Source organism: Sceloporus occidentalis, unplaced genomic scaffold (assembly GCF_023333645.1).
Source record: "Sceloporus occidentalis isolate IW3139 unplaced genomic scaffold, rSceOcc1.0.p SCAF_10, whole genome shotgun sequence".
Taxonomy (NCBI): Eukaryota; Metazoa; Chordata; class Lepidosauria; order Squamata; family Phrynosomatidae; genus Sceloporus; species Sceloporus occidentalis.
The window spans coordinates 39,472,965-39,497,226 of NW_028316990.1; the positions used below are offsets into that span (position 1 = coordinate 39,472,965).

The window sequence follows — 24,262 nt, forward strand, 5'->3', positions numbered from 1 at the left end:
TCCTCTGTGCCAGACCCCAAAGCCCTGCTAGCGGAGCCCAAGTGCGGCACGTAACACCGAGATGAATTAAGCAAAAATAAACAGAAGGGTCAACTAAAAACCCATCAATGTAAGAAAAGATTGTAGGAAGCCACCCAAGGTGTGTAAGCAATCCAATGAATGGCAAGAGAGCCAGCGGTCAGTACAAAAAGCATGGCGAGGCCACTCCTGGCTCAGTCCCAGGTGAGCACAGCCGTGGGAACATGCTTTCCTGCTGCAAATGCTTTTGCAGAAGTGGCTCCCAGGCGGCCGTCTCAGGTGTGGGACTCTGGGGAAATGGGGGTAGGTTGCACAGCGGCAGCCAGCTCTCGGCACTGAGCCACTTGGAACCATCCTTCAAGCAATTTTAGCAGCTTTATTAGAAACAGGAACACATTTTGAAATCCCTTCTTTATGATTACAAATAGAAGTGGGCTGGTTTGCTTTTTTCCTGGTTTTGCAGAATGATACAGCATGAGTGGTGTCCTGTTTTTCCCTTGGACAGGGCTTGTGGCTGCACTGACAGGTCACAACCCGGACTGGACATCTTGCTTGCTGATGCCTATTGGGAGGGGGAAAGATCCCAAGCGGTCACCTTTGGCAATGCAAATGTTTAGGCATAGATCATAACATTAAACAGTCTACTGTTCTCTGAGGTCCCCGAGAAGAAAAGAAAAACCGAACAAAGTACTGATTTCAGTTACAAACAACCCAGTGAGAGCCAATGTACTTCATGGTAGTGAAGGACACTTACGACAGAAAAGGCTGCTAGCCTTCAGCTCAACGTAAGGCAGAAAGGGAAAAGGGCCCCTTCCTTCGCAGGGATGCCCAGAAAGCCGGCTCTGCTCCTGGACCTCCTACTTGGGGGGAAGGGGTCTTGTGTTGGGCTCAAGGAAATTGCTTATTTCATATTGGTGTCCCTCAACCATAGAAATACTTTAAATCCCACAATGGCATTCCAGCTAACGCTTGTGAATGACTACCTCCACAGGTTCAATGAATGGGAAGCATGAAATCCTCCTGTACCTTTTCATAGTTACTTGTACAGAAGGCACCCAAGCAACCAATGGCTTTGAGGTCCCAGAGACTGGGGCTAGGCCACAAGTGATGGAATGCGTATGTATGTATGTGTATAAACTTAATACATTCTTATACATATTTAAAAGAACAGAATACATGTTAAAAACTTCTGTAATTTATATCACCTTTAAGCAATACTATATATACAATGGAAAAAAGACATGCATAGTCCAAATACAATGTTGAAAACAGCGTTTTTCATAACAAAAAAAATCCAAACACTAAGTTAATACCATGTACATGAATTCAAGAAGGATCACCCTCTTTGTCTGTTGCACACCGTTTATTTAACAATCTGCTAGAGAAGTAAGAAATGAGCCCCCCTTTCTATACAGTGATTGAATCGTGGACTTTTAAAATATTTATAGGGATCTGAGAGCTTGCATGATTTACACTAGAATTGCTTTTCCTCATTTCAAGTTTCACATCACAGAATTAAAGAAAAGGATATCCTCCTTCCCTCTTTACGCATGGGCCAGGAAGCGGTCATCCTTTCCTTCCTTCCTTCCTTCTCTTGAAAATCTAAAACTAGTTTTATCAGAGGAGCAAAGCGGCACGTTGGGCGTCCGCAGCGCAGGCTGTGTGCCTCTTCCTGTCTGCAGAGCCGGCTGCTGCCTTCCCCAAGGGCAGGAATAATAATACTTCAGGTAACCTCAGCGTTCAGCAGAGAACGGCGGGAGAGCCATCAAACGCCGGAGAGTCAGCCGGGGACATGAGGATGTTGCATCGGTTCAGGAACAGTTTCTGGATATTACATTTCCTTCTCTGTTAAACGCAAATGCTTAGTCTTGAAAATACAAATAAAAATATGAATATAATGGACTTATTTGCCCCCTTTAAAAAAAAAAAAGCAAAAGTCAACAATAACAACAAAACTTAAAAAACAAACGAACCCCACAACAGGAACAACAACAAAAAGAAGACCAGATATTTCAACCACACCTGGCTGGCTTTAACAAAAAATATATATTCTGTGTTTTTAAACAGCAATTCATCCTTTCCATGAGCGTCGGACGAAGAAGTCCCATCGAGGGCTCGCCTCAAGCGAGAGGTCCGTCTCTTCCGGGCAGAAGGTCCAGGAAGCCGGGGGGCCGCTACAAGCCCTCCACAAACTTCTCCAGCGTGTCCCCCCCGGAAGCGTCGCCCACCAGGGAGAGCTCACTGGGCAAGACGCTGCGGTTGGGAGGGTTGAGCTGGGGAAGCATTGCACTCTGCTCAGGGTTGCCCAGGTGCCCCTGGTCCAAGGGGCCGCCCAGAGGGACCGCCAGCCCCGGGTGCGGGGAGCCCGTCTGGGGCGACGCGTGGTGCGGGGAGGGCTGGGGCTGTATCCGGGGAGAGGGGCTGGAATGCGGGGGCTGGGGCTGGGACTGGGGTCGGGGGGACTGGACGGGGGCCGGCGACCGCACCTGGCTGCCGAGGGAGGCGCCCAGCGCAGGGCCGGGCAGGTGGGGGGCCGGCGGGGGCTGTCCTGAGAGCAGGTGCTGCTGCTGCTGCTGGGGGCTCATGGGGGTGGGCTGCTGTCCAGGAGAGCCTAGCTGCCCCTTCATCTGCTGCTGCTGCTGCTGCTGGAGGATCCGCTGCTGCAGGGCCTGCTGGAGACTGGGGCTGCCCTCTGCCCCCAGGCTGGCTTGCCCCAGGGAGTTCAGTTGCCCAATCTGAGCCATCGGGCCCATCGCACCGGACTGGAGGGAGAGATGCTGCTGCTGCTGCTGCTGCTGCATCCGATGCTGCTGCTGCTGCTGCTGCATGGCCACTTGCGAGTATCCCACGGCGGCAGAGGGCTGCTGGAACTGGTTGTGAGAAGCCAACCCAGTGCTACCTTGCTGCTGCTGCTGCTGCTGTAGGAGCTGCCTCCTCAGGATCTCCCTGTACTGGGGACTCATGGTGGCCATGCCAGGGCTGTGGCTGGCGGGGTTCAGGATGCTGATGGTCTGGCCCTGGGCATTCAGGCCCCCCACCCCTGGCTGCTGGGGAGGAATGCCTGGGCGTGGGACCCCTGGCTGCATGGCACTCACGTTTGGCAAGCCTGGCTGAGGCGGCGGCTGGAGGGCTGCCTGGGGCTGCTGGAGGCCCGGCTGGCTGGCCACATACTTGGCTGTTCTCTGCTTGATGAAAGCTGCCATGAGCTGAGGGTTGGACTTCAGGATGTTCAGCACCTGCTGCTGCTGCTGAGGGGAGCTGGGAGACTTCAAGGTCCGCAGCAACTCGTGCAAAGCATTTGGGGCAATGCTGCGTGTGGGGGGCGATGGCTGCGCACCAGGCAACCGGGGGCCAACTGACCCCTGCTGAGCTGGCATCGGCATGACCGGCCGCGGCATTCCTGGCTGCAAGGTGGGTGGCTGGGCCATGGTGGGCGCTGTGGGCCACTGCCCAGGCCCCATGCTGGGCATCACGGGGCCGCTGCTGGTCGGTCCAGGCCGGGCCATGTTCAGACTGACTGGTGGCGGTGGCTGCGGTGGCGGTGGCTGCGGTGGGGGTGGCTGCTGCTGCTGCTGCTGCTGGGGGTTGATGGCTCCTACCGTTGCTGGGCTCACCATGCCAACGCGGCCAGCGGGCAAGCCATTGCTGCTGACCCGGTAGAGCTGCTGCTGCTGTTGCTGCTTCTGTTGCTGCGCAGCTTCGATCTCAATCTGCCGTGCTGCTTCCACAGCCCCAGGAGGCGGCTGCGTGGGTGGCGGGGGCCCAGGCACCTGGGTGGCAGGCTTGCCAGCTGAAAGGGAGGCAGGCAGTGGCGGCGGGGGGAGCGGGGCTTGAGTCCTGGCTCCGCCCGGGAAGCTGGCCGGCGACATGCTGACGGGGGAGGGCTGCGGGGTCTGCGGGGTGCTCGGCTGCTGGGTGGGTGTCCCGGGTGTGGCTGAGGTAGGAGAAGGCAAACTTTGCTGAGGCACGTTGCGGGTGGTCATGGTGGCCATCCGTCGGCGCATGAGCTGGGCCTGCTGGAGCCGGTGCTGGATCTGCTGCTGGCGGAGTTTGTGTTTGATGTTCAGGCAGAAGGGCACCGGGCACTTGTTCTCCTGGCAGTGCTTGGCGTGGTAGCAGCACAGCGCTATCAGCTGCTTGCAGACAGGGCAGCCACCGTTGGTCTTGCGCTTGCAGCCCTTAGTGTGCTGGACGACCCGCTTCATCTTCTGGCAGGACGGCAGTGAGCAGTTGGCGTTGCGGCACTGGCAGGCATGGACCAGGGACTGGATGCAGCGCTGGATGCTGAGCCGGCGCGACTCCTGGGGGCTCTTGGACTGCTGCTCGCCTTGGCTGTTGCTGTCGTCATCCAGGCCCAAGCCCCACTTCACCATCTTGTGTTCGTGGCTCTTGGTGTTGTAGCAGTTGATGCAGAGGTCATAATCCTGGGAAGGCAGAAGGCAAGAGAGAGGGGATGCGTGAATATGTATCTGCCTAAAATATATTACCTCACCCACCCAGCTCAGGAGTCTCTTGGTCCCAGCCAGCTTAGGTTAGAGCCAACCAGCCCCAAAGGCTCAGTCTCTAGAACAGTATGTGGGATTCAGCTGCCCCGTTCGTGATTATGGCACATGTTTGTTTCTGGTCATTTGCCATTCATTTCACAAAATCACAACTGGGTGAAACTACAAACAGCCAGGCACCTGCTTTGCCACAACTACAGCAGGCAGTTTAGCCTGGGGAAAGACCCAGACATGCCCAGTGAAGGCTTTGCAGACTGGACACTCCTGCCAGGAAAGCAGTGGCAGGGCCTTCCAGCCCACTCCCTCCCCTCTCAGTGAGCCTGTTCCCTCCCATCTCTGAGGCACGAATCACGCATTGCAAGCAGCAGAAGAAGGCCGCCGAGGAGTGGCCCCTGGGGCTGGGATCGTAGGGCCTCCCCCTGGCACCCACCTCGCAGACGGTGCAGTGCCACCGCGTCTCCACGTGGTGCTTGCATTCGTTGCAGGTGTAGACGAAGCGGTCCTGCCCCTGAGTGTGGAGCTCCACTAGCATGCAGAGCGTGGACCATTTGGAGCGGCGCAAGGAAGAGAATTCCCAGTGCTTGTCCCGGGCCAGCGTCAGGAAGGCGTCCCGGCCGTCCATCAGGTCGCAGCTCAGCAGCGGGTCAGGGTCCACAATGGGGGGCAGGGTGTTGACCACTGGGCCGGCGTGCAAGTGGATCACAAAGAAGACCTGCAGGGATGGGGGCAGAGGGACCGGTCAGCATGTGGGGGGCTGGCCAGCCGCCCTTCGGCCAGGGGTCCCTCTGGGAACAAGGGGTGGCAGGTGCGACGCCTGCTCCAACCTTCTGTAACACTGCCTTTTACAACTGCACCCTTTCAAATAAAAAAGGGCAGAAGGAAAGAAGAGTCTTGTGGCATCTTAAGGGCCACTTTTTCCTCCCAGCCGAAGCCTTTGTGGGCCCTTTTTTCAGAGCACTGTTCATGTGTGCTTTATTAACACAACCTGTTTTATTGTGTTTTGATATCAGAGCTTTGTTATTTAGATGCTGTGAGGCCCAGCTGGCTACAAGCCAAAGATAAATAAATGTGGCAGACTAACTCCAAGGCAGGGTCCCGAAGGGCCCCCCAACCCTAGCCCTGGGCTCCCGGGTACCTCCTTGTGCTTCTCCATGGTGGCATAGAGCTTCTGCGAGAGGTCGTTGGACACGTTCGGCATGGCCGGCTTCTTCTTGTTGGCTCTGCTGATGCTGCTCTTGTTCTTGTTGGTTTTCTTGTTGTTGTTCTTCTTCTTGGCGCTCTTGCTGTCGCTGCCCTGGCTCCCCTGCGAAGACACAGGCGCAGCTCAGCTTTCCAGGCCCAGCCCTGGCTGCCGTTTACTGGGCTAACTGGCCACAGAAAGCCAAACCTTTTGCTTCCTCTAGACATAACCCACTCCAGGTTGTAAAAAACACAGTTGGACCCCATATTACATGAGGGATGTGTTTTGGAACCCTTCGTGTAATATGAAATTTGTGTACAATCTGGAATGCTAGATATCTTACACAAAATGAGCTACGCATTCTCTTTAGGCCTTTTCTAGCTTCTCCAGTTCTGTGCTACGCTTCTGCTGGAAACTGACCACAGTCTTGCTGGAGGACTGAAATGCTCAGAGAGAACACATTTTTTCCAGTGGTGTAAATGAAGCCTCACAATATGAGTTTGCATAATACAGGGTCAGATGTACAGACAGAAAATTTCTGAATATTCTGCCTCATGTCAAATGCTTCCTTTTCATATTTCTCTATGAAACTTAAGAGGCTACTCCTTCTGGCTGAAACCATTGCACTTCCTTCTTTTCTGGAAAGCCAAAAGCAGCCGGCCGGCCGGGTGTTATCTGGACTCCAGACATAGCTTCCCCTTCCCAGCATCCGCTTTAGAGGAAGAAGGAGAAGCCCAGGGAGGCAGACCAGCGGCGGAGGGCACCCTCGCCTGGGGCAGCCCCCCACGGCCACCGTCCTGCTAAATCCTTTAGAGAAACAGGACTCTGGGCCTTTGGTACCCTGACGCTCAGCAACTAGCAGGCCCAACCCAGCCAGACTCCTCTTTTCCAAGAGGCTGCTCAAAACAGAACAATTGGAAAAGGAGAAGAGAAAGAGGCTTCAGCCTCTCACCACGGCCCCTGGGCGCCGCATCTGAGAGCCCGTGGCTGCTCCTTTGTGGCCAAAGAGTGGAGGGGGTGGGTGGGTGGGTTGGTGGCCGGCTGGTCAGCTTGGGAAGCTCTGCCGCCATCTTTGGTCCACCATCTTTCCTCTTTCTGACGGATGCAGCAGTCAAAGGCGCAGGGAGGCATTGGGAGCCCCTCTCTGTTGCGGGGACCAGGGGAGACCGCATGCACCATCCCTCCACCCGGCAACACATTCTGCTGCTACCTCCGTGGCTTCGCCAGCAGCTGTGCTCTCCTCCTTCTTCCTCTCCTCCTCTTCCTGCTCAAGCTCCTTAATGCTCTCTTCCAGCACATTGGGCCAGAAGTCACCCTCAAAGTAAGGCAGCTCCTTGGCACTTGTCAGCCGATCTTCTGTTGCTTGTTTGAATATGTCCTGAGAAGAAATCGCATTTCTAAGCCCAGCCAGCCTCAGCTGAGAAGCACTGGACAGTGACACCTCCCCACAGCCCAGGGCAGGCGGGCCAAAGAACATGGCACCCATGGCCCTCCCTCTCCTCCAGTGCCGGCAACCCTCACCTTGTAGTCATGAATGATCCGCTCGGCGAAGGCTTTGTCCAGCATCTTCTTATACCACTCCTGCAGGCGCTTCGGCTTGGGGATCTTCTGGTCAGGAGGGTGACAGTGGAAGATGTAGTCATCTCCTTCACTTGGTGGGCAGGCCCAGATGTGGCCTGTTACATACCTGCACATCCCACAAAAGCACAAACGTTCCTGTCAAGTTCCTGTCAAGCTCCTTCCCCGCTGAACTGGAGGAGGCAGACCGCCCGCTGAGCACCTGGTTTCCCTTGGCTTTCTCTCTGCCAGGGTATGTGCCCAGCAGATGCCAAGTGGGAGGTTGTTTTCTCAATCCCACAGGGAAAGAGGAAGGAAGGCAAGCAGGCGCTTCTCCTTGCCTCACCCGCAATGCCTTTTGCAGCTATGATCACCTTGAGAAGGATGGGGAGCAGTGGCAGCTTTGATCAGGAAGTCACCCCCAAATCTGGTTGCTTCAGAACAAGGGTGAGTTCTTGTCAGAGGGCCGGAGACTCAGGGGCAGAATTGCCCAGCAATGGCCATGGACAACTCTGAACATGCCTTGCCCTTAACAGTAATGGCAAGGCCCAAGCTGCCCGGGGAGGAAGGCTCATCCTGCGAGAGGCCAGGGCACTGCCAGCGCTGCTGTCTTTTCACTCGGCAGCTGCTTATGGGCATCTTCCCTTGGGCTTCTTCTCACCTACAGACTATGGCTTTGCATTTCACTTTTTACTGTAAACTGCCCAGGAGGCAGGAAGGAGGTATGTAAATTGGAGGGAAGGTATCGGTACCCACTGTTGCTCATTCGCTGTCCACCGCTAGGGGCTCTATGTGGGTCATGGCAAGAGTCCCTTTGGGGAGAGTGGCTCAGTTACAAAGCTGGACTCCTTAAGTTGTTTGGTGTGGGGGACCAGCAGGGTCTTCCTCCCCAACGTTCCAGGGACTGGCACCAGATTTGAGCCCACCAGCCGTAATAGCTTCTTTCTTTTTTTGGGAACATGCTACAGACCAGCAGCCAAGAGTTCATGAAGCAGCACCAGGTTTCCAACTAACACCACACAATAGCAAATTGCCTGGCAACCAAGCAGACCCACCCCACAAAGTGCAGGTCTGATACTTGATTTTTCTTGCCCTCGTGCAGAGAAATGTCATATGCAGGGGTGCCACTGAATCCACGCCAGCCGGCGTCTCTCCCACGTGGGAAACTGGCACCAAAGAAGGAGGCAGACACACTAGGAGGCTCAGCTGCAAAGAGACTCTCAACAGAACACTTACCCCAGTTTTTTGACATATTCCAGGTACCCAATAAGGATCTCATGATAAACCGCAGTACGGAGGCATCTTGGGCGGAAGAAATGGATACTGTCTAAGTAGGAGATGTAGACCCGCCTGTGACAAAAGGAGAGAGAGACTCAGCAAACGAGGCAGGCCACAGCCCAGTGGCAGAGCCCCTGCACTGCACATGGAAGAACCTGGCGCCTTCAGACAGAGCTGGAAGGATCCCAGCCTGAGAACCATGACAGTTGCTAATGCAGACCATGCTTGAGAAGGCTCTGTAATCTTTCTTTCCAGAAACCTAGTGCTCTTATCTCAACTGTTGATTAGAGCTAAGAGCTTTCTGTCTGCTGAGAGAGGAGAAAAAAATCCAAGAGCAGACTCTTGTATCCCAAAAGCTTGGGACCTGACGTCTTTAGGGTTCTGGAGTTTTTTGGATTTTGGAATATTTACATATATGTATTGAGATATCCTGGAGATGGGACCCAAGTGTAGACATTAAATTCATTTATGTTTCCTATGACCTTGTATACATAGCCCAAAGGTAATTTTATACACGATATTATTAAATAATTTTGTGCATGAAACGAAGTCTGTGTACAGTGAACCATCAGGAAGCAAAGGCTTTCCTCCTTTAGCCATCCATGTGAACAATTTTTGATTTGGGAATGCCCTGGATTTTGGAATCCTGGGTAAGGGAGACTCCGCTGAAGCTCCAGGAGCCGTGCGCGATCGCTCTGGCCGGAGCTCGGCCTTCTGCCACACAGCAGCCAGAAAGCGGCTTGTGGCACTGACCTATGGGACATGGGCGCAGCGGTGCGCTTCTGCTCAGCCGCGCAGGAAGAGATACAGATAGGCCTACCCTCTCCACAAGCAGAGTGAACATATAGCTGCCATGACGGGTAATGAACGATAACCCATTCTTAACGAAATGGTTCAATCCCTTTTAAAAGCAACCCAAGTCGGCAGCCACCATTAATTCCCATGGCACTGAATTCCATAGCCCTCCCAGTTCAACTAAATAGTGTGTAAAGGAGAAATTCCCTTTTAATGTCACACTCTCAGGAGATTAGCATTAACCCACTTCTCCACATTTTGCATGATTTCATACATTTCTACTCTATCATCCTGTTTCTCATCTTTCCTTCTAAGCTAAACAGTCCCAAATACTGTATCCAAGCAAACCTAAGACATTCAGCATGGTGAAGACATTTACCCTCAGCCGACTGGGATGCCTCTATGCGCGGAGTGGATGATGAGAAGAGGGGAATGGCTGGCTGGACAGGGTTCCCTGGCAGCTGAAAAACCCGGCTGTGGGAAAAGCTGAACTGAAGGGAAACCACCCGCTTGCTAAGTTGGAAGAGGTTTATGTCATTTGACCAAGAGCTTTGCAAGTAAAGATGTCAATATTTACGTCTGAAAAGGACTGTTGCTTATAGGCCCACAGTTTTAGGTGAAAGGCAGAGGCAAACGACAGGTCGCTCACAGTGACTCAGTCTTCTGGGAATGCCGCCAAAGAAAGAACTGGTCTTGCGAAGGAAAAGGTGTAACTGAGGGGGACAGGAGGACTGAGGCCAAAGGCAGGGGCAGGGGAAGGCCCAGGGCAAGCGCTGACCCTGCGCAGGCGTACCTGGTGTTGGGAGGGGGGCAATCCCAGCCGTACTCCTGAACATGCATCCCAAAGAAACACACGTCCACTCCGTCGATCTCTTCAAACGCAAAGAGAGCCTTCGTCCGATAGGGAAACGCCTCAGCCATTTCCCGAGAATCTACAAACCTGCAGGAAAGAGAGCAGTCAGCGCACCGTTTGAAGAAGGAAGAGGAAACGGGGATTTTTTTTTTGGGGGGGAGGAATCTCTGCTGTTCCCCCCAAAAAAACCCCATAATGAAGGAAACCAGCAAATAAAAGATGTCTTTCCATTTCACTGGGTCACAGAGGCGATGATGACATTTTAAGGAAGACACAGACACATTGGAGTGGGTTTAAAAAGGGCAAGAAGGATAATGTGGAGAACAAGCCATTGAAGGAGAAGAGGCTGCAGGAGATGGCTTTGTTCCGCTTGGGAAGAGAAGGCTATGGGCCCCCTTAAACTCCAAAGGCCTGCCCTCAGCTGCCACAGACGAAGGCCAGGTCTCATGGTTTGAAGCCAGAGGATGGTAGACTTTGACTGAATGTTGGAAGTAAACAACTTGACAGTTGGCCAACGGAACCCATTACCTAGAGCAGGAACAGGTTTCTTTCTCTGGATGTTTTTAAGAGGAAGCAGGACAGCTCCCTGCTGCTGGGCATACAACTGCTGTAGGCCCTGCACTGATGGAGGGCTGGATTCAAGGGCCTCTGGGGACCCTTCCGCCTCTAGGCTTCTATGGTTCAGTGACACTATAATAAATCTGCTCATCTACAGCAACTCCTTTGAATCTTGAGAAAAAGGATGGTCAAGGACAAAGTGGTGCAAGACAGATCCTGGATTATCCCACAAAGACAAAAAGAGCCAGGAAGGACAGAGTCAGGGAAACGCCTCCCATCCTCTCCATCCCCCTCTCCACTGGCAGGCTTGGCTAAATGCCCCCAGCAACTGGAGGAACGTGCCCAAATACAACAAAATAAAGTTATGACAAGTGGTAAGCGACCAGAGGTGACCAATGCCATCCTATCTGGTAATGCAGCGAATCCAAGAACTCACCTAGACCTCATTCCCGGCTTCACTTCCACTGTTTTATCTGAACTGGCTACTACTCTCACAAAGACTTCCCCAGCTTCTGGGTGATTCTGTCGCCGCAAGAACTTGTTCACTCTCTCTTCCAAGTGGTTTCCTAAGCGGGTGGTCTGCAACCCTGTGGGGTGGGAGGGCAGAGCATGAGTCAGGGGAGAAGACCGTCCGGAGCCCACCGAAGGCATGTCCCCTTCCTATTTACATTATACAAGGCAACCAAACAAGAGCAAAAAAACAAGGCATGCTGCCTCAAAAGTAAGCCTCATGGAAACCAGAGAGCCTTGCTTTCAAGCCGTTACCACATCCAGATACCACAGCACAGCAACTGAGTCTTCCTGTGAAATCTGGATCCTTCCACCCCCAGCTGCCTGTCCACAGCATTGGTCCCCCTGGTTTGAAATGGGGCTCATGGAAAGCCATGAGTAGCGATCCATGGAGAACTGACACACACAAAAAAAGCCTTACTGCCACACATATGTACATCACATACTCACTTTTGGCACTGAATTTGTTTTCTTTGCGGGTTCGACCAGTTTTCTTCAAGCAGTTGTCACACACAAACCTAAAAAGCACAACCAATGTGAGTCCTTTGGGAGAGCTTGCTTCACGCCTGTGTCCACATTAACAGAGACACTGACAATATGGGGAAAGGCTCCAGCCCTGTGACCAAGTGCCAGCCCTCTTGAAAGGGCACTGCGTTTCCTCCCTCCCGTTCACATATCTGAGCCCATACTGCCATTATGGCAAATCATGAAAGAATGGAGGCTTGAGCTGCCAGGAGATATGGCTGCTTGTAGCTACAAGCCCTGGCTCCATGAGAGTGTGGCGCAAATCCCTTGGCCACTAACTCTCTGCAGAGATGCAAGAGGAGAACATGGAAGTGGCTCTTGCCAAAGTGGCTCTCAAGCTGAGCAAGCCAGAGGCAGAGATGTTGGCTAAGGAGCTGCCAAGGGCCTCATTGGCCTCTGCCTCAACTGAGGGGCCAACGCAGACCTTCCCATCACTGGCTCTTTGCGTGCAGCTGCACCTGCGGGTTTGCTCTCCGATGTCAGGACAGACTCCCCAGACTCCTGCACTGCCTCCTCTGTACAGCCAAGTATATGTCTGACATCTAAAAGGCCAGACAGGTAGACACTGGAAATGCCTCTCCCGGAAGGGAGCTGCCCACTACCCAGAAGGAACTGGTGTCCCTGATGTTCCAAGTAATGCCCACCCACTTGGCATCAGGAGGCCAGAAGCACATGGCTGCAACCTCTGATCTGGCTGGAAGTGAGGCAGGGGATCCTTCCATCTTGAGCCTGGAAGTTAGCATTGTCCCTAGACTTGGAAATAGGCAGATGGCTAAGCCAGACCTTCTGAGACATGTGCTCCTCATGAGCAGCTCAGGGAGTACATCTTCAGCGCCTCTGCAGGAGCTCAGAGATGAGGATGGGAGCCTGGGTGGCAGGGCCACCCACCGGGACATGTCCCCTTGCGACACATTTACAGCGCTATAGAAATAAACTATAATAATAATAATAATAATAATAATAATAATAATAATAGACAGCCAGGGTGAGGCATGACATGGGGCTGCCTTTCAAAGAACCCGTTCATGGATTTCAGTTCCTCCAACCTGTGGCAGGAAAGAGTCTGACCAGAGATGGCTCTGCAGGACTGTGGGGATCAACTGTTCAAACCACATCATGGGCCACTTCTAGAAATCCCCAGAATCCCCTTCAAAACTCTGGTCATGACTAAAAGCCTCAGTGGCAGCTTGTGGGCAGGCAACCTGAAGTCCATCATCTGTGTTTCAGAGCCTTTGGGGGAAGGAGGCTGGCTCTCTTTCCTGGCTGACCATGTTCAAGACATGCTTGAGGAGACCCAAATCCCTCCTAGGCCCACATTTTGGATCTTTGGGTGGCAGATAAAAAACCGACTCCTCGCTGAAGTATGAGGGGATTTCTTGCTGTGAGTTTTTCTCTGTTAGGTGCTGGCTTTATTGGCTCTTGCTTTTCCCTATTTGTGCTTTTAATGTTTGTTTTCAGAATAATTCCATTTGTTGTGATATTTATTATTTTTACTGAGATGATAACATTTCCGCTAGCCACTCAGAGCGTCTCATTGGAAGTTCTCATTTCCACAGACATGGAGCAGAGAGGAAACCATTTTTTGTTCCAGATCACTTGTGTGACACAGTTTAGGGGTTAGTTAAAGACTCACCACAATAAAGCCTTGTCCTTCCAAAGCCACTTACCCTGCGGGCCAAATAATATCGTAATGTAAAACACAGATCTGATGCATCTTCCGACCACATTCTTTGCAATCCACAAAACTAAGCAAGACAATAAGAGAACAAAGCTTTAGTTTCCAAGAATATGAAAGTGCGTTTTCAGCAGTATATTGAGTTTTAAAATGCTGACCTTCAGAAATACTGATATTTGATGAAACCTGTTATTTTTTCTAGTGCTGAAGGTAAGGTCATATTATGTCCAGCATTTTTAACAGCAGCGCATATTCTTGAATTTTACATATAAAATTAGCAAATCTGAACTTCAAAGTCAGATTTTTAAAATGTAAACCTAGGCCTCCAGAGATATACATACGGTCGCCATTTGCCACCTGTTCAGGCTGTTTAGGTCCAGACTGTGGTCTTCTTTCAAACAGGAAAAAGCTCAGATGGGGGAGGCAGATTGCAATGGGGAATGCAAGAGGGGTGAGGGCAGAGGATACAACTTCATGCCCCCAAAACACGTGCCCTCTCCCCAGCACCCCTAGCTTCACACTGGCAGTGCCAAGCGGAGCCACCATCCCTGGAGCAGCAGGGCAGGATCCGCACGGGACGGTGTGCCCCTGGCAGCTGGACGCCAGCTGGGGCCAGGATGCATCGCACAAAGAGAAGGGCTGGCTTTGCCAAAGGGCAGCCGGGGCAAACGCACTCATAGGTCCAACTGGCTGCGGAGGCCTGGATGATGGGTTTCCCCTTCCAGGCCACCAGAAGAAAAGCTGCTAAGCCAGCGAAGATGCACACAGTTTAAGAGAAGAAAAAATAACTAGAGATCAATGAACCATCCATTAAGCAGCTGTATTTAAGCAGAAGGCACACTGCCAAAGAAATGGGAAAAGTTGCAACTGCGGACGGAAATTAGAACGTAAATGCTAAGAGTCAAGTTTTGAACAAAGGAAACACAGAAATAAGAACCCGTGCAGAAACACTCTGATGGCTTTTTATAGGCAGCTTTCTCAGTTAGCAGTTCTGAAGATGGCACTGTTAGAGCAAACTGGGTTCTAGATAGGCAAGTTCAATCAAGGAGAAAATGCCATGGAATGTGGTTCCAACTGCTTCAGATCAGGAGAGCAGTAACTGTTCTATATGAATTTCACACAAGGTCTGGAAAACGGTATGAAAAAGTAAAAAAGGCTGCCTTGCGGACCACTTTTAGTTGTTTTTTTAAACATGTCGGTGTGACACTTACGGCTCTGGGTCTAGTGTATCATTTTTCTTCTTCTCAAACTGATCTTTTGATATTGTCCTACAGACAAAGAAAGACAAGAGAATAAATTAACAGCAGCTCCGCCTTGACCATAACCCATAAGCCCCGTCCCCTAAAAAGGCACTCGGGAGAGATAGTGATGCTTGAGTTTCAGGACATGTCCCAACAGAGAACTATACAAAGCCCTACTAGACATGACAGCTAACAATGATCCAGAATGACCCAAAGCCATCCCAGACCGGATGATGCTTGTGCCGCCATTCCTACTAAAGGCAAGGCACGCAGCCACACTCCTCCTCACAGGAGCAGGGGCCACTTCAGCTGCCATGGCCATCCTGGGATCTGAGGTAGCTGAGGGAGAGAGAGGGGGGCATTCAAAATCCGCCAGAGCCCCTCTGGTGCCTCACCAAATTAAGGAACCCCAGGGCCCCTTAGTTAAAGTGGAATCACAGCACTTAACTGCACAGCGGGCACGAGTCCCCAAAACCCATTGGCAGCCTCTGCCCTGAAAGAAAGGCCTCTCCCAAGAGGCTGGAAAGGGAACCATGGCCGGTCGATGCATCCCATTGAAACACTGCTGGCGAGAGCCCACTAGTCAGCTTCTCCGTGGCCAGATGGAAAGTTGGCTAGTTGGCTGGACTGCCCCACAGTCTCCCCCATCCTGGCCAGTATCTGTTGGTGTGACAACTCTGGTGTCACGCATCACCTGGACTCTGGCCAATACCTGTTGTTTTGGTGTTCTGCCTAATAACCACAAAATCACTTGTCTCTTTCCCAGGAGGCAGCCTAGGCATGGGGCTGCTCTTGCCCGCGTGTTCCTGAATGTGGGTCTGCAGACAGAGGGGCACTCAAGGAACCCAGGATGCTCACAGAAGAGCTCGGTTTTCTCTGGGATCTTCCATAGCCCAACATACAAGTGCAGGAGGGCATTTGCTCTGGAGAAGCAGCAGCCCAGCCAGAAGAGGCTATAACAGAAGCAGCCTCCTCTTCAGGGCAAGTAAGCTTTCTCTTTGGCAGCAGGCACCCCACAGGTATCATCTGCGGGGCAAAGGGCCTCCCTCTTTGGCAGCCATGTCTGTTTCTTCTGGCTTGTGAAGTCTGGTCAAAGCAGTGGCTGAAAGCACTTCCTCCTTCTCTGATACCCTGCTTATGTATTGACTATTTATTAAAGTGGCGCAATTACTTACGTTTGCGGCTGGGCAGGGTCATCACCCAGGGTAACGTTTTCCCCCTGGATTTCAGTAAAGCATCTCTCACAGAAGTGATACCTGTCAGCAAGAAGGCCATATTTGGGTGAACTGGTCCATCAAAACACACAGCCACCCAAGCAAAGGAAGCACCAATCAGAGCAGGGCCGGTCACCGTGGCGGAAGGGGGAGCGTTGTTGGTTGGTCGGTTGATGGGTCAGTGTGGACAGTGGAAGGAACAGAGGGGAAGAGGGAGGACCAGAGAAGAGGGAAGGGGACAAACAGCACAGACAGAAGTTGTAGTAAGACACAGACACCAAGACGAGACAGAGCAGAAAGCCAAGGCAAAGCGCAGGTTAGCAGTAGCCCCATTCAGGCACCTCTAGGAACAAGGAGGGCCCCACAGTTCCAAGCTCTCCTGCCCAAAAAAGCCCCACAGCCAGCATCCCTCTCCACAGCTGGCCAAGTGAGGAACTGGGTCCTGATCTTGGGGATGCTGGGTTTAACCAGGAAGTATCCCTTGAAGCCAGGAGTGGGGAACTGGGGCCCTCCAGACATCCCTGACCCTCCGTCGGTCCAACAACAGCTTTGGACCACAGGCTCCCAGCCCCAACTCTGAAGCAAGCCAAAGGCATTTTCTGGCACCCAGTGAATTAGACTGCTCACTACTCGATCCAACTTGTATAGTATATCAAAACATTCAGGACTGAAAAAGTTAAATGTAATCACTGCTCAGCTGAATGGAATTCATACCATTAATAAATCTCTAAACATTTATAGTGTAATGATACACAACAAGCTCAAGTCATAAATGAAGACTCTGCAACTGACTAGGAGGTGGCCACTTAATTTTGGTTAACTCGACTGGAGGGCAGCCTATCCACACCTGTCACTGCTTTAAGTGGTGCCAGAGGGCATAACGCCACAATAAAATCTGCAATTGGAGAAGACCCCCCCCCCTGACCCTGGTGTTCTTTTAGGTGAGCTGGGAACAAAACGGTATCCATCCAAGGCAACTCTGGCAAAATGTCTGGAAAGGGTATGAGCTGAAACACAAAGGAAGGCAACAAATACAGTCTGTAGCAGCCAATGTAAAGGGAAGAAACAACAGCAGAGAGGGACAGAACAAGAAAAGAGAACAAACACCAACCGACTCCAAAGGAGGCCCATACTACTAGGCCTGCTCTGCTCTGCTTTCCAGGACTCCCATAAGCAATGAAGCCCCGGGGCACCACCCAGCAGGCCACACTCCTCCAGAGCCCCTGCGCTGACCCAGCCGACAGGCCACCCGGCACCGGACCCCAGGGAGGAGGAACGGCCTCGGCTCAGTGGGCCACAAGCCATGTCGGCCCCAAGCAAGCCAAAAGCGAGGCTGGCGTGGCGTCTCTGGGGAGGCCTTGGGAGTCCAGCCACAGCATTCAGCTGGATTCCTCCAGGAGCGATGCGTCCTTGAATGCCAAGCCCCATGTTCCCTTCTGTGTTTTTCTAAACACCCCAGTAACTCCTAAAAGCTCTTGTTGTTATCTGTACACCGCCTCAAGATGTCATTGAGCTGAGAGTCATTCCACAAATGTACCAAACTAATACCATTCAAAATGTTACTTCAGATTCAATTAAAATAATGCATATATGAGAACTGCAAGGGCAACCTGTCTCAGGCCTCACAACACACTCCAGGCAGGTGAAAACTCTTCTCGGATGTCATGCAACTACAGAGACGGGTGCAGAGGAGCGAGTGGGTGGCAGGCCTGGGCACATGCGCTCCTTGGTTCTTGCTTCTGACCCGAGGGGCAGAAGGAAAGGCTTACCGATTCTGGTAGCTGTAGTAGGTGGCATCCCGGGGAATAGTGCACAGCTGTTTCCCATAGCAGCACAAAGTCTGAGGAGAAAATTCATACTGCAAAAGAGAAACAGGCAGAATTATTTGATCTCTTCAACCACATGCTTCTACACACAGAGAGAGTACAAACTATTACTGTGCCTCCAGGTTCTGCTGGTGTTTCACCATTTGTGATGTTTCTGAGTAATTTATCTATATTTATTGTTCTAGTTTTTAGTCACCTTCAAAGCTTTTTCTGGAAGGTGAACCAACAATTTTAACTTAAAAGGACACTCATTCTTTCTCTCAGCAAACCCAAGCAGTTGAGGGCCACGGAAACAGCTTCGATCCCGAAAACAGCCCAGCGAGAACTGAACAGCCCAGCGCCTCCTGGGACTCCAGAGCGCTCAGTATCAGCTGGCAAAGGGCATTCAGGCAAGGAGAGGCAGGCGGGCACCCTCAGCCTCTATGCCAGCCGCCAACGCTCACAGGGGATAATGTGCGGCTGGCACCTCTGGCGAGGTGGACACATGCAGCAACACTGTGTGGCATTTGTTCCATTTGTTTAAGAACAAGCTACTGGTCTCCAGCTGCTGTTTTCCAGCTTGGGATTTTAAGGTTGTTGTAAGGATTCTGAAGTACTCCCTAACAGGCCTTACAACATCTCTCCTCTAACTCCAGTAAGTGGAACAGACTTCCATGCATCAAATGAAGTGAAATGTGTATTTTTAAGAGTTACAAGGAACTGTTTTTAAACCTTAATATTTGAAATGAATTCATGTGCTCCCTAACACAATTCCAACAAGCACGTTTATCTACTATGTATGTGACACATGCCCACATTCCTCAAGGGCAAAGTGATCAAAACAATCCAAACCAAGTGCAGAGTCAAGAAGGTCCACTCACCTTGCGTCCACAACAGTATCCCAAGGACTGCATGACAGGGTCGATTTCTTGCTCAAAGACCTCCGCAAGCTTAGTGCAAAATTTATAGACCCTTGAAGTCTTGCGGTTATAAAGCCAGGCATTATTAAACATCAGCCAGACATCTTCCACATACTGCCATGGCTCCTGGTACTGGCCAGTATCCAATTTGCGCTTAATGGTGGAAAGATCCATGGGATTCTTCACAATGTCAAAATAATCCTTTGGATGAGAAAAGAAGGAGGAGCGTTAGCTTTGCCCTGGGATCCTAGTAACTCTGCTTAACCACGTCTGGCAGCACAAGGGGGCCCTCTCAGCACCGGCACTTCCAGGCTCTGGCCAAAACTACGTAAACATCACACTAAGCAGAAAACTTCAGGTGGTTTTGGATATCTCCCTGGCAGGGAGAGAGAAAACAGAAAGGCATCCCTAACGGGTGGAGGGGGACTGGGCCCTGTATGCCAACCTGCTCTCCCCCTTTGATGGCCACCGGTGCAGATCTGATACCTCCGCTAAACAACGAGTGCGACTGTGGGTAAGATTACGAACAGCAATCCCCTGGCATTTGCACGAAGCTTCTTGGGGCAGGACAAGGCAAGTACGGATCAAAAAGGCCAGAGGGCAGGAGGGACAAAACCCAAATGTCCAGCTGTCCAGGTGCACAGGGAGGGGTGTGAGTATGTCTGTGTTGTGTGTCTCCTTCAGGACTCCAAATCTCTCACCTGGATGCTGATAAGACTCAAGCCTCCCAATTTTACCCTGAGGATAAACAGTCTCATGCGTCAGGGAAAGAGCCTTTGGGAGGACAAATCAACCAAAGGGTGCAAGGGAACAGATCATTTCTGATAGCACTGAAAGCATCAGCCTCCTCCCGACTGGCACCCTGCAGAAGCTGTGCACTGCAACGCTCATCATCTCTGCTTACAAGACCAACGAGGGCCATGAAAAGTAAAGTCCAAAACATGCAACAGGGCAATAGCTTTGGAAGCCAAATTACTTGGCACTGTGCTAAAATGTCAGCATGGTGTAGTGGCTTCCGTGTTGGAGTAGGTTTTCAGGACAAAAGGGTTCAAATCCCCATTCAACCACAGAAACCCACAGTCTCAAAGGAAGGCAGTGATGGCAAACCTCTCCTGAACAATTTTGGCCAAGAAATCTCTCTGATAGGGTTGCCACAAGTCAGAAATGAATTGAAGGGACACAACAACAAAATGAAAGTTTTATGCCTTGCCACTGTAGAACACGAGACTTGTAACCAAGACGTCCAACCTGGATGAGAACCATTAATCCCCTAATACAATCCTCAGAAGGCCCAGGGAGCTAACCTGGCTGCTTCACATCCGCTTCCTGACTGCTGGGGAATTGCAGCAAGGACGGCTTGCAAAAATGGCATAAAGCCAACCAAAAAGGCAGCTTGGTGAGTCTGTTCTAGGTCTGTGCTTATGCAAAGGGCTCTGGGAGGCTGCTCAAGAGGACTAGTAACGTGGGCTGGAGTAAACAAGCGCGCAAGTGGCAGTGTGAGCACCAAGGATCTACCTCACTTACCGGGATGCCCAGGAGCTGAGGGTCAACAGGCTGCCGGAAAGGTAGAGACTCAGGATCCTGCCGGTACAAAGCTTCCAAGGTGGGCATGAGCGCCTGCCGCAGCTCTTCCGGTTTAAAAACTGTTGCAACAGTTTAAACTGGTTAATGCAAACAACTCTGCAGGTCATTCCCACCTATTCCTGAAGTATGTAATTGGAAGCAGAGCCCTCCCTCCAGTCCATCTGGTGCCATCCGGCTGTGGAGGGAGAGATGCAGGCCCAGGTCCATGGGGCCTGGACTGGAGAAGCAGAGCCCTCCCTCCAGTCCATCTGGTGCCATCCGGCCGTGGAGGGAGAGATGTAGGCCCAGCTCCATGGGGCCTGGACTGGACTATGAAGCAGAGCCCTCCTCCAGTCCATCTGCCTTGGTCCAGGCCTCAGAAGGAGAGAAGAATGCTGGACCTGATCCCTTTCTCCACTACCACCATTTACTTCTCCTTTTGTGTCGTGTCTTTTAGTTTGTAAGCCTGAGAGCAGGGAACTGTCCAATTAATAATAACAATAATAACAATAATAACAATAATAACAATAACAATAACAATAATAATAATAATAATTGTAAGCCACTCTGAGAGCCTTTAGGACTGAAGGGCGGGGTATACATACTGTAAATAATAATAATAATAATAATAATAATAATCTGTTGGAATTCAATACCGTAAGATATAACGAAGGCCTCTTGGTCAGATGGTTAAGAAAGAGGATGAAACAAATTCATGGTTATCTGCTGTGAGAGGCACACACTAACTGCCACATGCAGAAAGAACACACATTGGCCATTCTTCATGCTATGGTTTCCCTACAGCCAGGAAGGAGGCATAACTGGTGGTGCGCCCTTCCCATCTCTGGTGTGGGAAGGCAGGGACGTAATTCAAGTGGGCCAAAAGCCTGGGGCAAGAGATAGGGAGACTCACTCTTTTTCCGCGGCTGAGACGGCGACGTGGACTGTGAGGTGGTGCCGGCGCAGCTGCTCTCGTCGTCCTCTTTTACCTCCTGCTTCTTCCCTTCTACCTCCATGGGTTCCTGCTTACTCTCTTCCCCGCTCGGTTCTTCTTTGGTTTGCGCAGGTTGCCCTGCTGGCTCCTCCTCCAGCTGAAAAGGACAAGGGCAGACAGTCACCTCTCCTCTGCAAACAACCACACGACTTGGTTTTCCAATTAAGCAAGGAAAAAGCCTCCACCTCTAGCTTTGGCTCCACTTGAACTTCGCTACACTCCAACTCAGCTCTTTCAGTCTTAACTTCAGATTTGCCCTCTGCCATTTGCATCTCTTGCCCAAACTTCTGGGTGTTGACTTCTGCGCTGGCAGCAGAATCCGGACTGGGCCCCCTGTTGTCAATGCTCACTGCTGCTGCTGCTGCTTGAGAGAGCTAACAAGAAAGAAAGAGGACAATGTTTCTGAGCAGAGGAGGAGCAGCCTACAGCTCTGGCAGAACCTGCAAAGCCCACGTTGAGCGCACAGTCCCCCAGCATGGACACAAATCCCACCGCCCCGGTGCATGCCATGTGCCCTGGCGTGCCAAGGAGCTCCCATGCTGTCTTCTGGCCCAGAAACCACTGTGCCAGTGGGAGGCAACCCTCTCTCTCCATGGACAGAGAAGGGAGTGGGGGGCCAAGCACTGGAGAGCTCAGTGTAGAGTATGGGCCGGCAGTTTCCAAGGTGGCAGCAGGGCCACCAAAACCAGAGGAGTTTCCCAAAGTGGGTCTGCTTTTGAACGGCAGGAATGAGTACAAATAACGCCTGTGAGGGTGTTAAGTGGGGCCAGCCAGACGGAAAGGTCTGTGCTGCTCCGGATCTGGCTCCAAGGGCAGCTGAAATACCAGATACTTACAGGAGTGGCTGGGGCCTGAGCTGATATAGGAGCCGGTGGCAGCTGCTGAGACGGCTGTGGGGTTGGCACAGAGGGGGGCTGTCCTGGGGTTAGAGGCTGCGGTGTCCCTTGTGCCTGTGCTGACGTCTGCCCCGAAGGTGTGCTCTGCATCTGCATGGTGCTGGGGACAGAGCCAGCCGCTGGTGTGGGGGCTTGCCCCGAAGCAGAGAGCGGGGTGGATGGCTGGGTAGGCACCGCTGGCTGCGGAGGAGTCATTCCTGGGGCAGTAGGGTGCTGTACCGAGAGCACGCTGGCCGCAGAAGTGGACAAAGGGGGCACAGGCTGGTGAAGGGATGGCTGCGTCAGGGGAGGACCAGCCAGCTGGCTGTTTGGTGGCCCGAGTGCACTGACAGGGCCTGGCACAGAAGGCCCTGGAACCTGTCCCAGCAGAAGGAGATGCAGTTAGAGTTGGAAGAGACGAAAAGGACCACCCAGTCCAAACCCCTCCCATGCAATTAGTACAACATCCCAGCGTTCGCTAAACTGATGCAGCGGGGAGTCACAAGAGCACCCTCCTCCCTGGAGCCACTGCAGCTGCCACAAGACGCCCTCCAATTCTGCCAAGCTGTCGTTATAGTGCTGGTGCTACAATCACAATGGCAGAAATCAATGCGCTGGATTTCAGGAGAAGCCTCCCTGCCTGGCAGATATGAACCTGTCTGTCCCCTGGTTGTTTAACTAAAACCTCCCTCTGACAGTAGCTCCGAACATACCAGCCAGGCTCTGGCCTCCCCTCAGCGCATACCTGCGACACTCCCGCCTGGGCTGCTGGCTGACCCATGGTGACACTGTTGACGGTCAGAACTCCACCTGAGGCAGGAAACTGATTCTGTGAGAGGAACTGGTTCTGGGCAGAGGCCTGGCCCATCAGGCTGTTGGAATGAGCTCCCATTATGCTCTGGGACTGAGGCATCCGGGAAGGAGACAGAGCCATCTAGGAAAGAAAAGGAGCCATCAGCCATAGGAGCCGCAGCCACACATTTTAGGTGCACAGGTTCAAGAGGAAGAAAGAACAGGAGCATGCTTCCCCAGTTAATAGGGACCTGGTGACATGACAGTGTGACACTTTCATTCATATTGAATTGGTGAAATGTTTATCTGAAATCTTAAAAATTACTTTGGTAGTGTACATTTATTTTATTATGTTTTATATGTTTATCCCACTTTTACAGAAAAAAAGTACTCAAGATGGTTAAACATTACCAAAAACAAACCTACCAATAAAACTACTAAAATCACAACAGTCCTACTCAAACATCCAAACTATTTTAAGGGCCAGATGGAAGAGGTGTGTCTTCATGTCCTTTCCAAAAAGTGGCCTATGAGGGGCTGGGTCCCAAGCCTGGCTCTTTACTTTTGGACTGGCCAGGCCTGAGAGTCAAGGCAAACAGCTGAACATCCGCACAGGGCTGAAAGGACCAGAGTGACATCAGCCCAGCGCCATCAATGCCATTGCTTGGGAGGAGTCCCAGAGGACAGGCTTGTCCTTTGCAGGGGAAGCACAAACTCGCGGCAGGCCAGGCATCACAGTAGACATCAGTAAAAGCCACTAAGAGGTCTGGGAAAACCGACAGGGATCTACTCCTCCTCCTTCCAGGGCAACCACAGCTGCCCCAGCCCCATATCCCAGAGCGCAGCCAGGCCAAAATGGGTTCAGAAAGTCAGTGTCACCTACTTCCCCAAACACCTGAGTCACGAGTGGTACATTCAAGCTTCTCACATAGTTGAGTAGCACATCTAGGCCATTGCCAGCCTAAGCTGTGCGGATGCAAAGCTGGCAAAGATGTAAGCTTTTGTTCCAGAAGAATTTCAAATACAGCAATACTGGAAAGCACTATAAGGAACCAGTATCTGAATTTAGTTTCTGATGGTATCTCAAAAGCTGAAATAATGCAGAGCAGAGAAATGAGCAATACAAACCGCTGAAACGGAGCCCATGTTGTTCATCTGGATGGGATGGTTCATTGGAGAAGCTGCACGTGGTCCAAGGGGGGCCTGAGGCATTTGGGCATTCCCTGTGGGCAGAGGGTGAAACTGATTCACGCCTGTAAATGTACCCCAGAACAGTTCGCCAGGAGCAAATCGCCCAAGCCAACTGGCCATGGCTCATCCCACGCACGTTTCTGCCACTGTTCAGGCCAGAGTGACAGCAAAACGTGATCCACCCGGCTTTGGAGAAACTGGGAAGAGCAAACCGTA

The 24,262-nt window shown here is 51.8% G+C and overlaps 1 protein-coding gene across 1 annotated transcript in view; it reads right to left on the reverse strand.

The window, feature by feature from the left end:
- Window positions 1-1,195: 1,195 nt before the first annotated feature.
- LOC149306599 (CREB-binding protein-like) overlaps window positions 1,196-24,262 on the reverse strand; it is a 38,756-nt gene continuing 15,689 nt past the window's right edge. The window contains exons 12-31 of the mRNA XM_089540844.1: window positions 23,984-24,078; window positions 22,809-22,997; window positions 22,025-22,441; window positions 21,374-21,562; window positions 21,108-21,285; window positions 20,156-20,274; window positions 18,593-18,832; window positions 17,676-17,764; window positions 15,868-15,948; window positions 14,663-14,719; window positions 13,444-13,521; window positions 11,702-11,769; window positions 11,178-11,328; window positions 10,124-10,270; window positions 8,494-8,607; window positions 7,222-7,387; window positions 6,911-7,078; window positions 5,656-5,823; window positions 4,951-5,232; window positions 1,196-4,442 (exon numbers count right to left, since the gene is read on the reverse strand). Of these exons, the coding sequence (XP_089396970.1) occupies window positions 2,193-4,442; window positions 4,951-5,232; window positions 5,656-5,823; window positions 6,911-7,078; window positions 7,222-7,387; window positions 8,494-8,607; window positions 10,124-10,270; window positions 11,178-11,328; window positions 11,702-11,769; window positions 13,444-13,521; window positions 14,663-14,719; window positions 15,868-15,948; window positions 17,676-17,764; window positions 18,593-18,832; window positions 20,156-20,274; window positions 21,108-21,285; window positions 21,374-21,562; window positions 22,025-22,441; window positions 22,809-22,997; window positions 23,984-24,078 (5,246 nt within the window). The 3' untranslated portion in view covers window positions 1,196-2,192. The remainder of the gene's footprint in view (window positions 4,443-4,950; window positions 5,233-5,655; window positions 5,824-6,910; window positions 7,079-7,221; window positions 7,388-8,493; window positions 8,608-10,123; window positions 10,271-11,177; window positions 11,329-11,701; window positions 11,770-13,443; window positions 13,522-14,662; window positions 14,720-15,867; window positions 15,949-17,675; window positions 17,765-18,592; window positions 18,833-20,155; window positions 20,275-21,107; window positions 21,286-21,373; window positions 21,563-22,024; window positions 22,442-22,808; window positions 22,998-23,983; window positions 24,079-24,262) is intronic.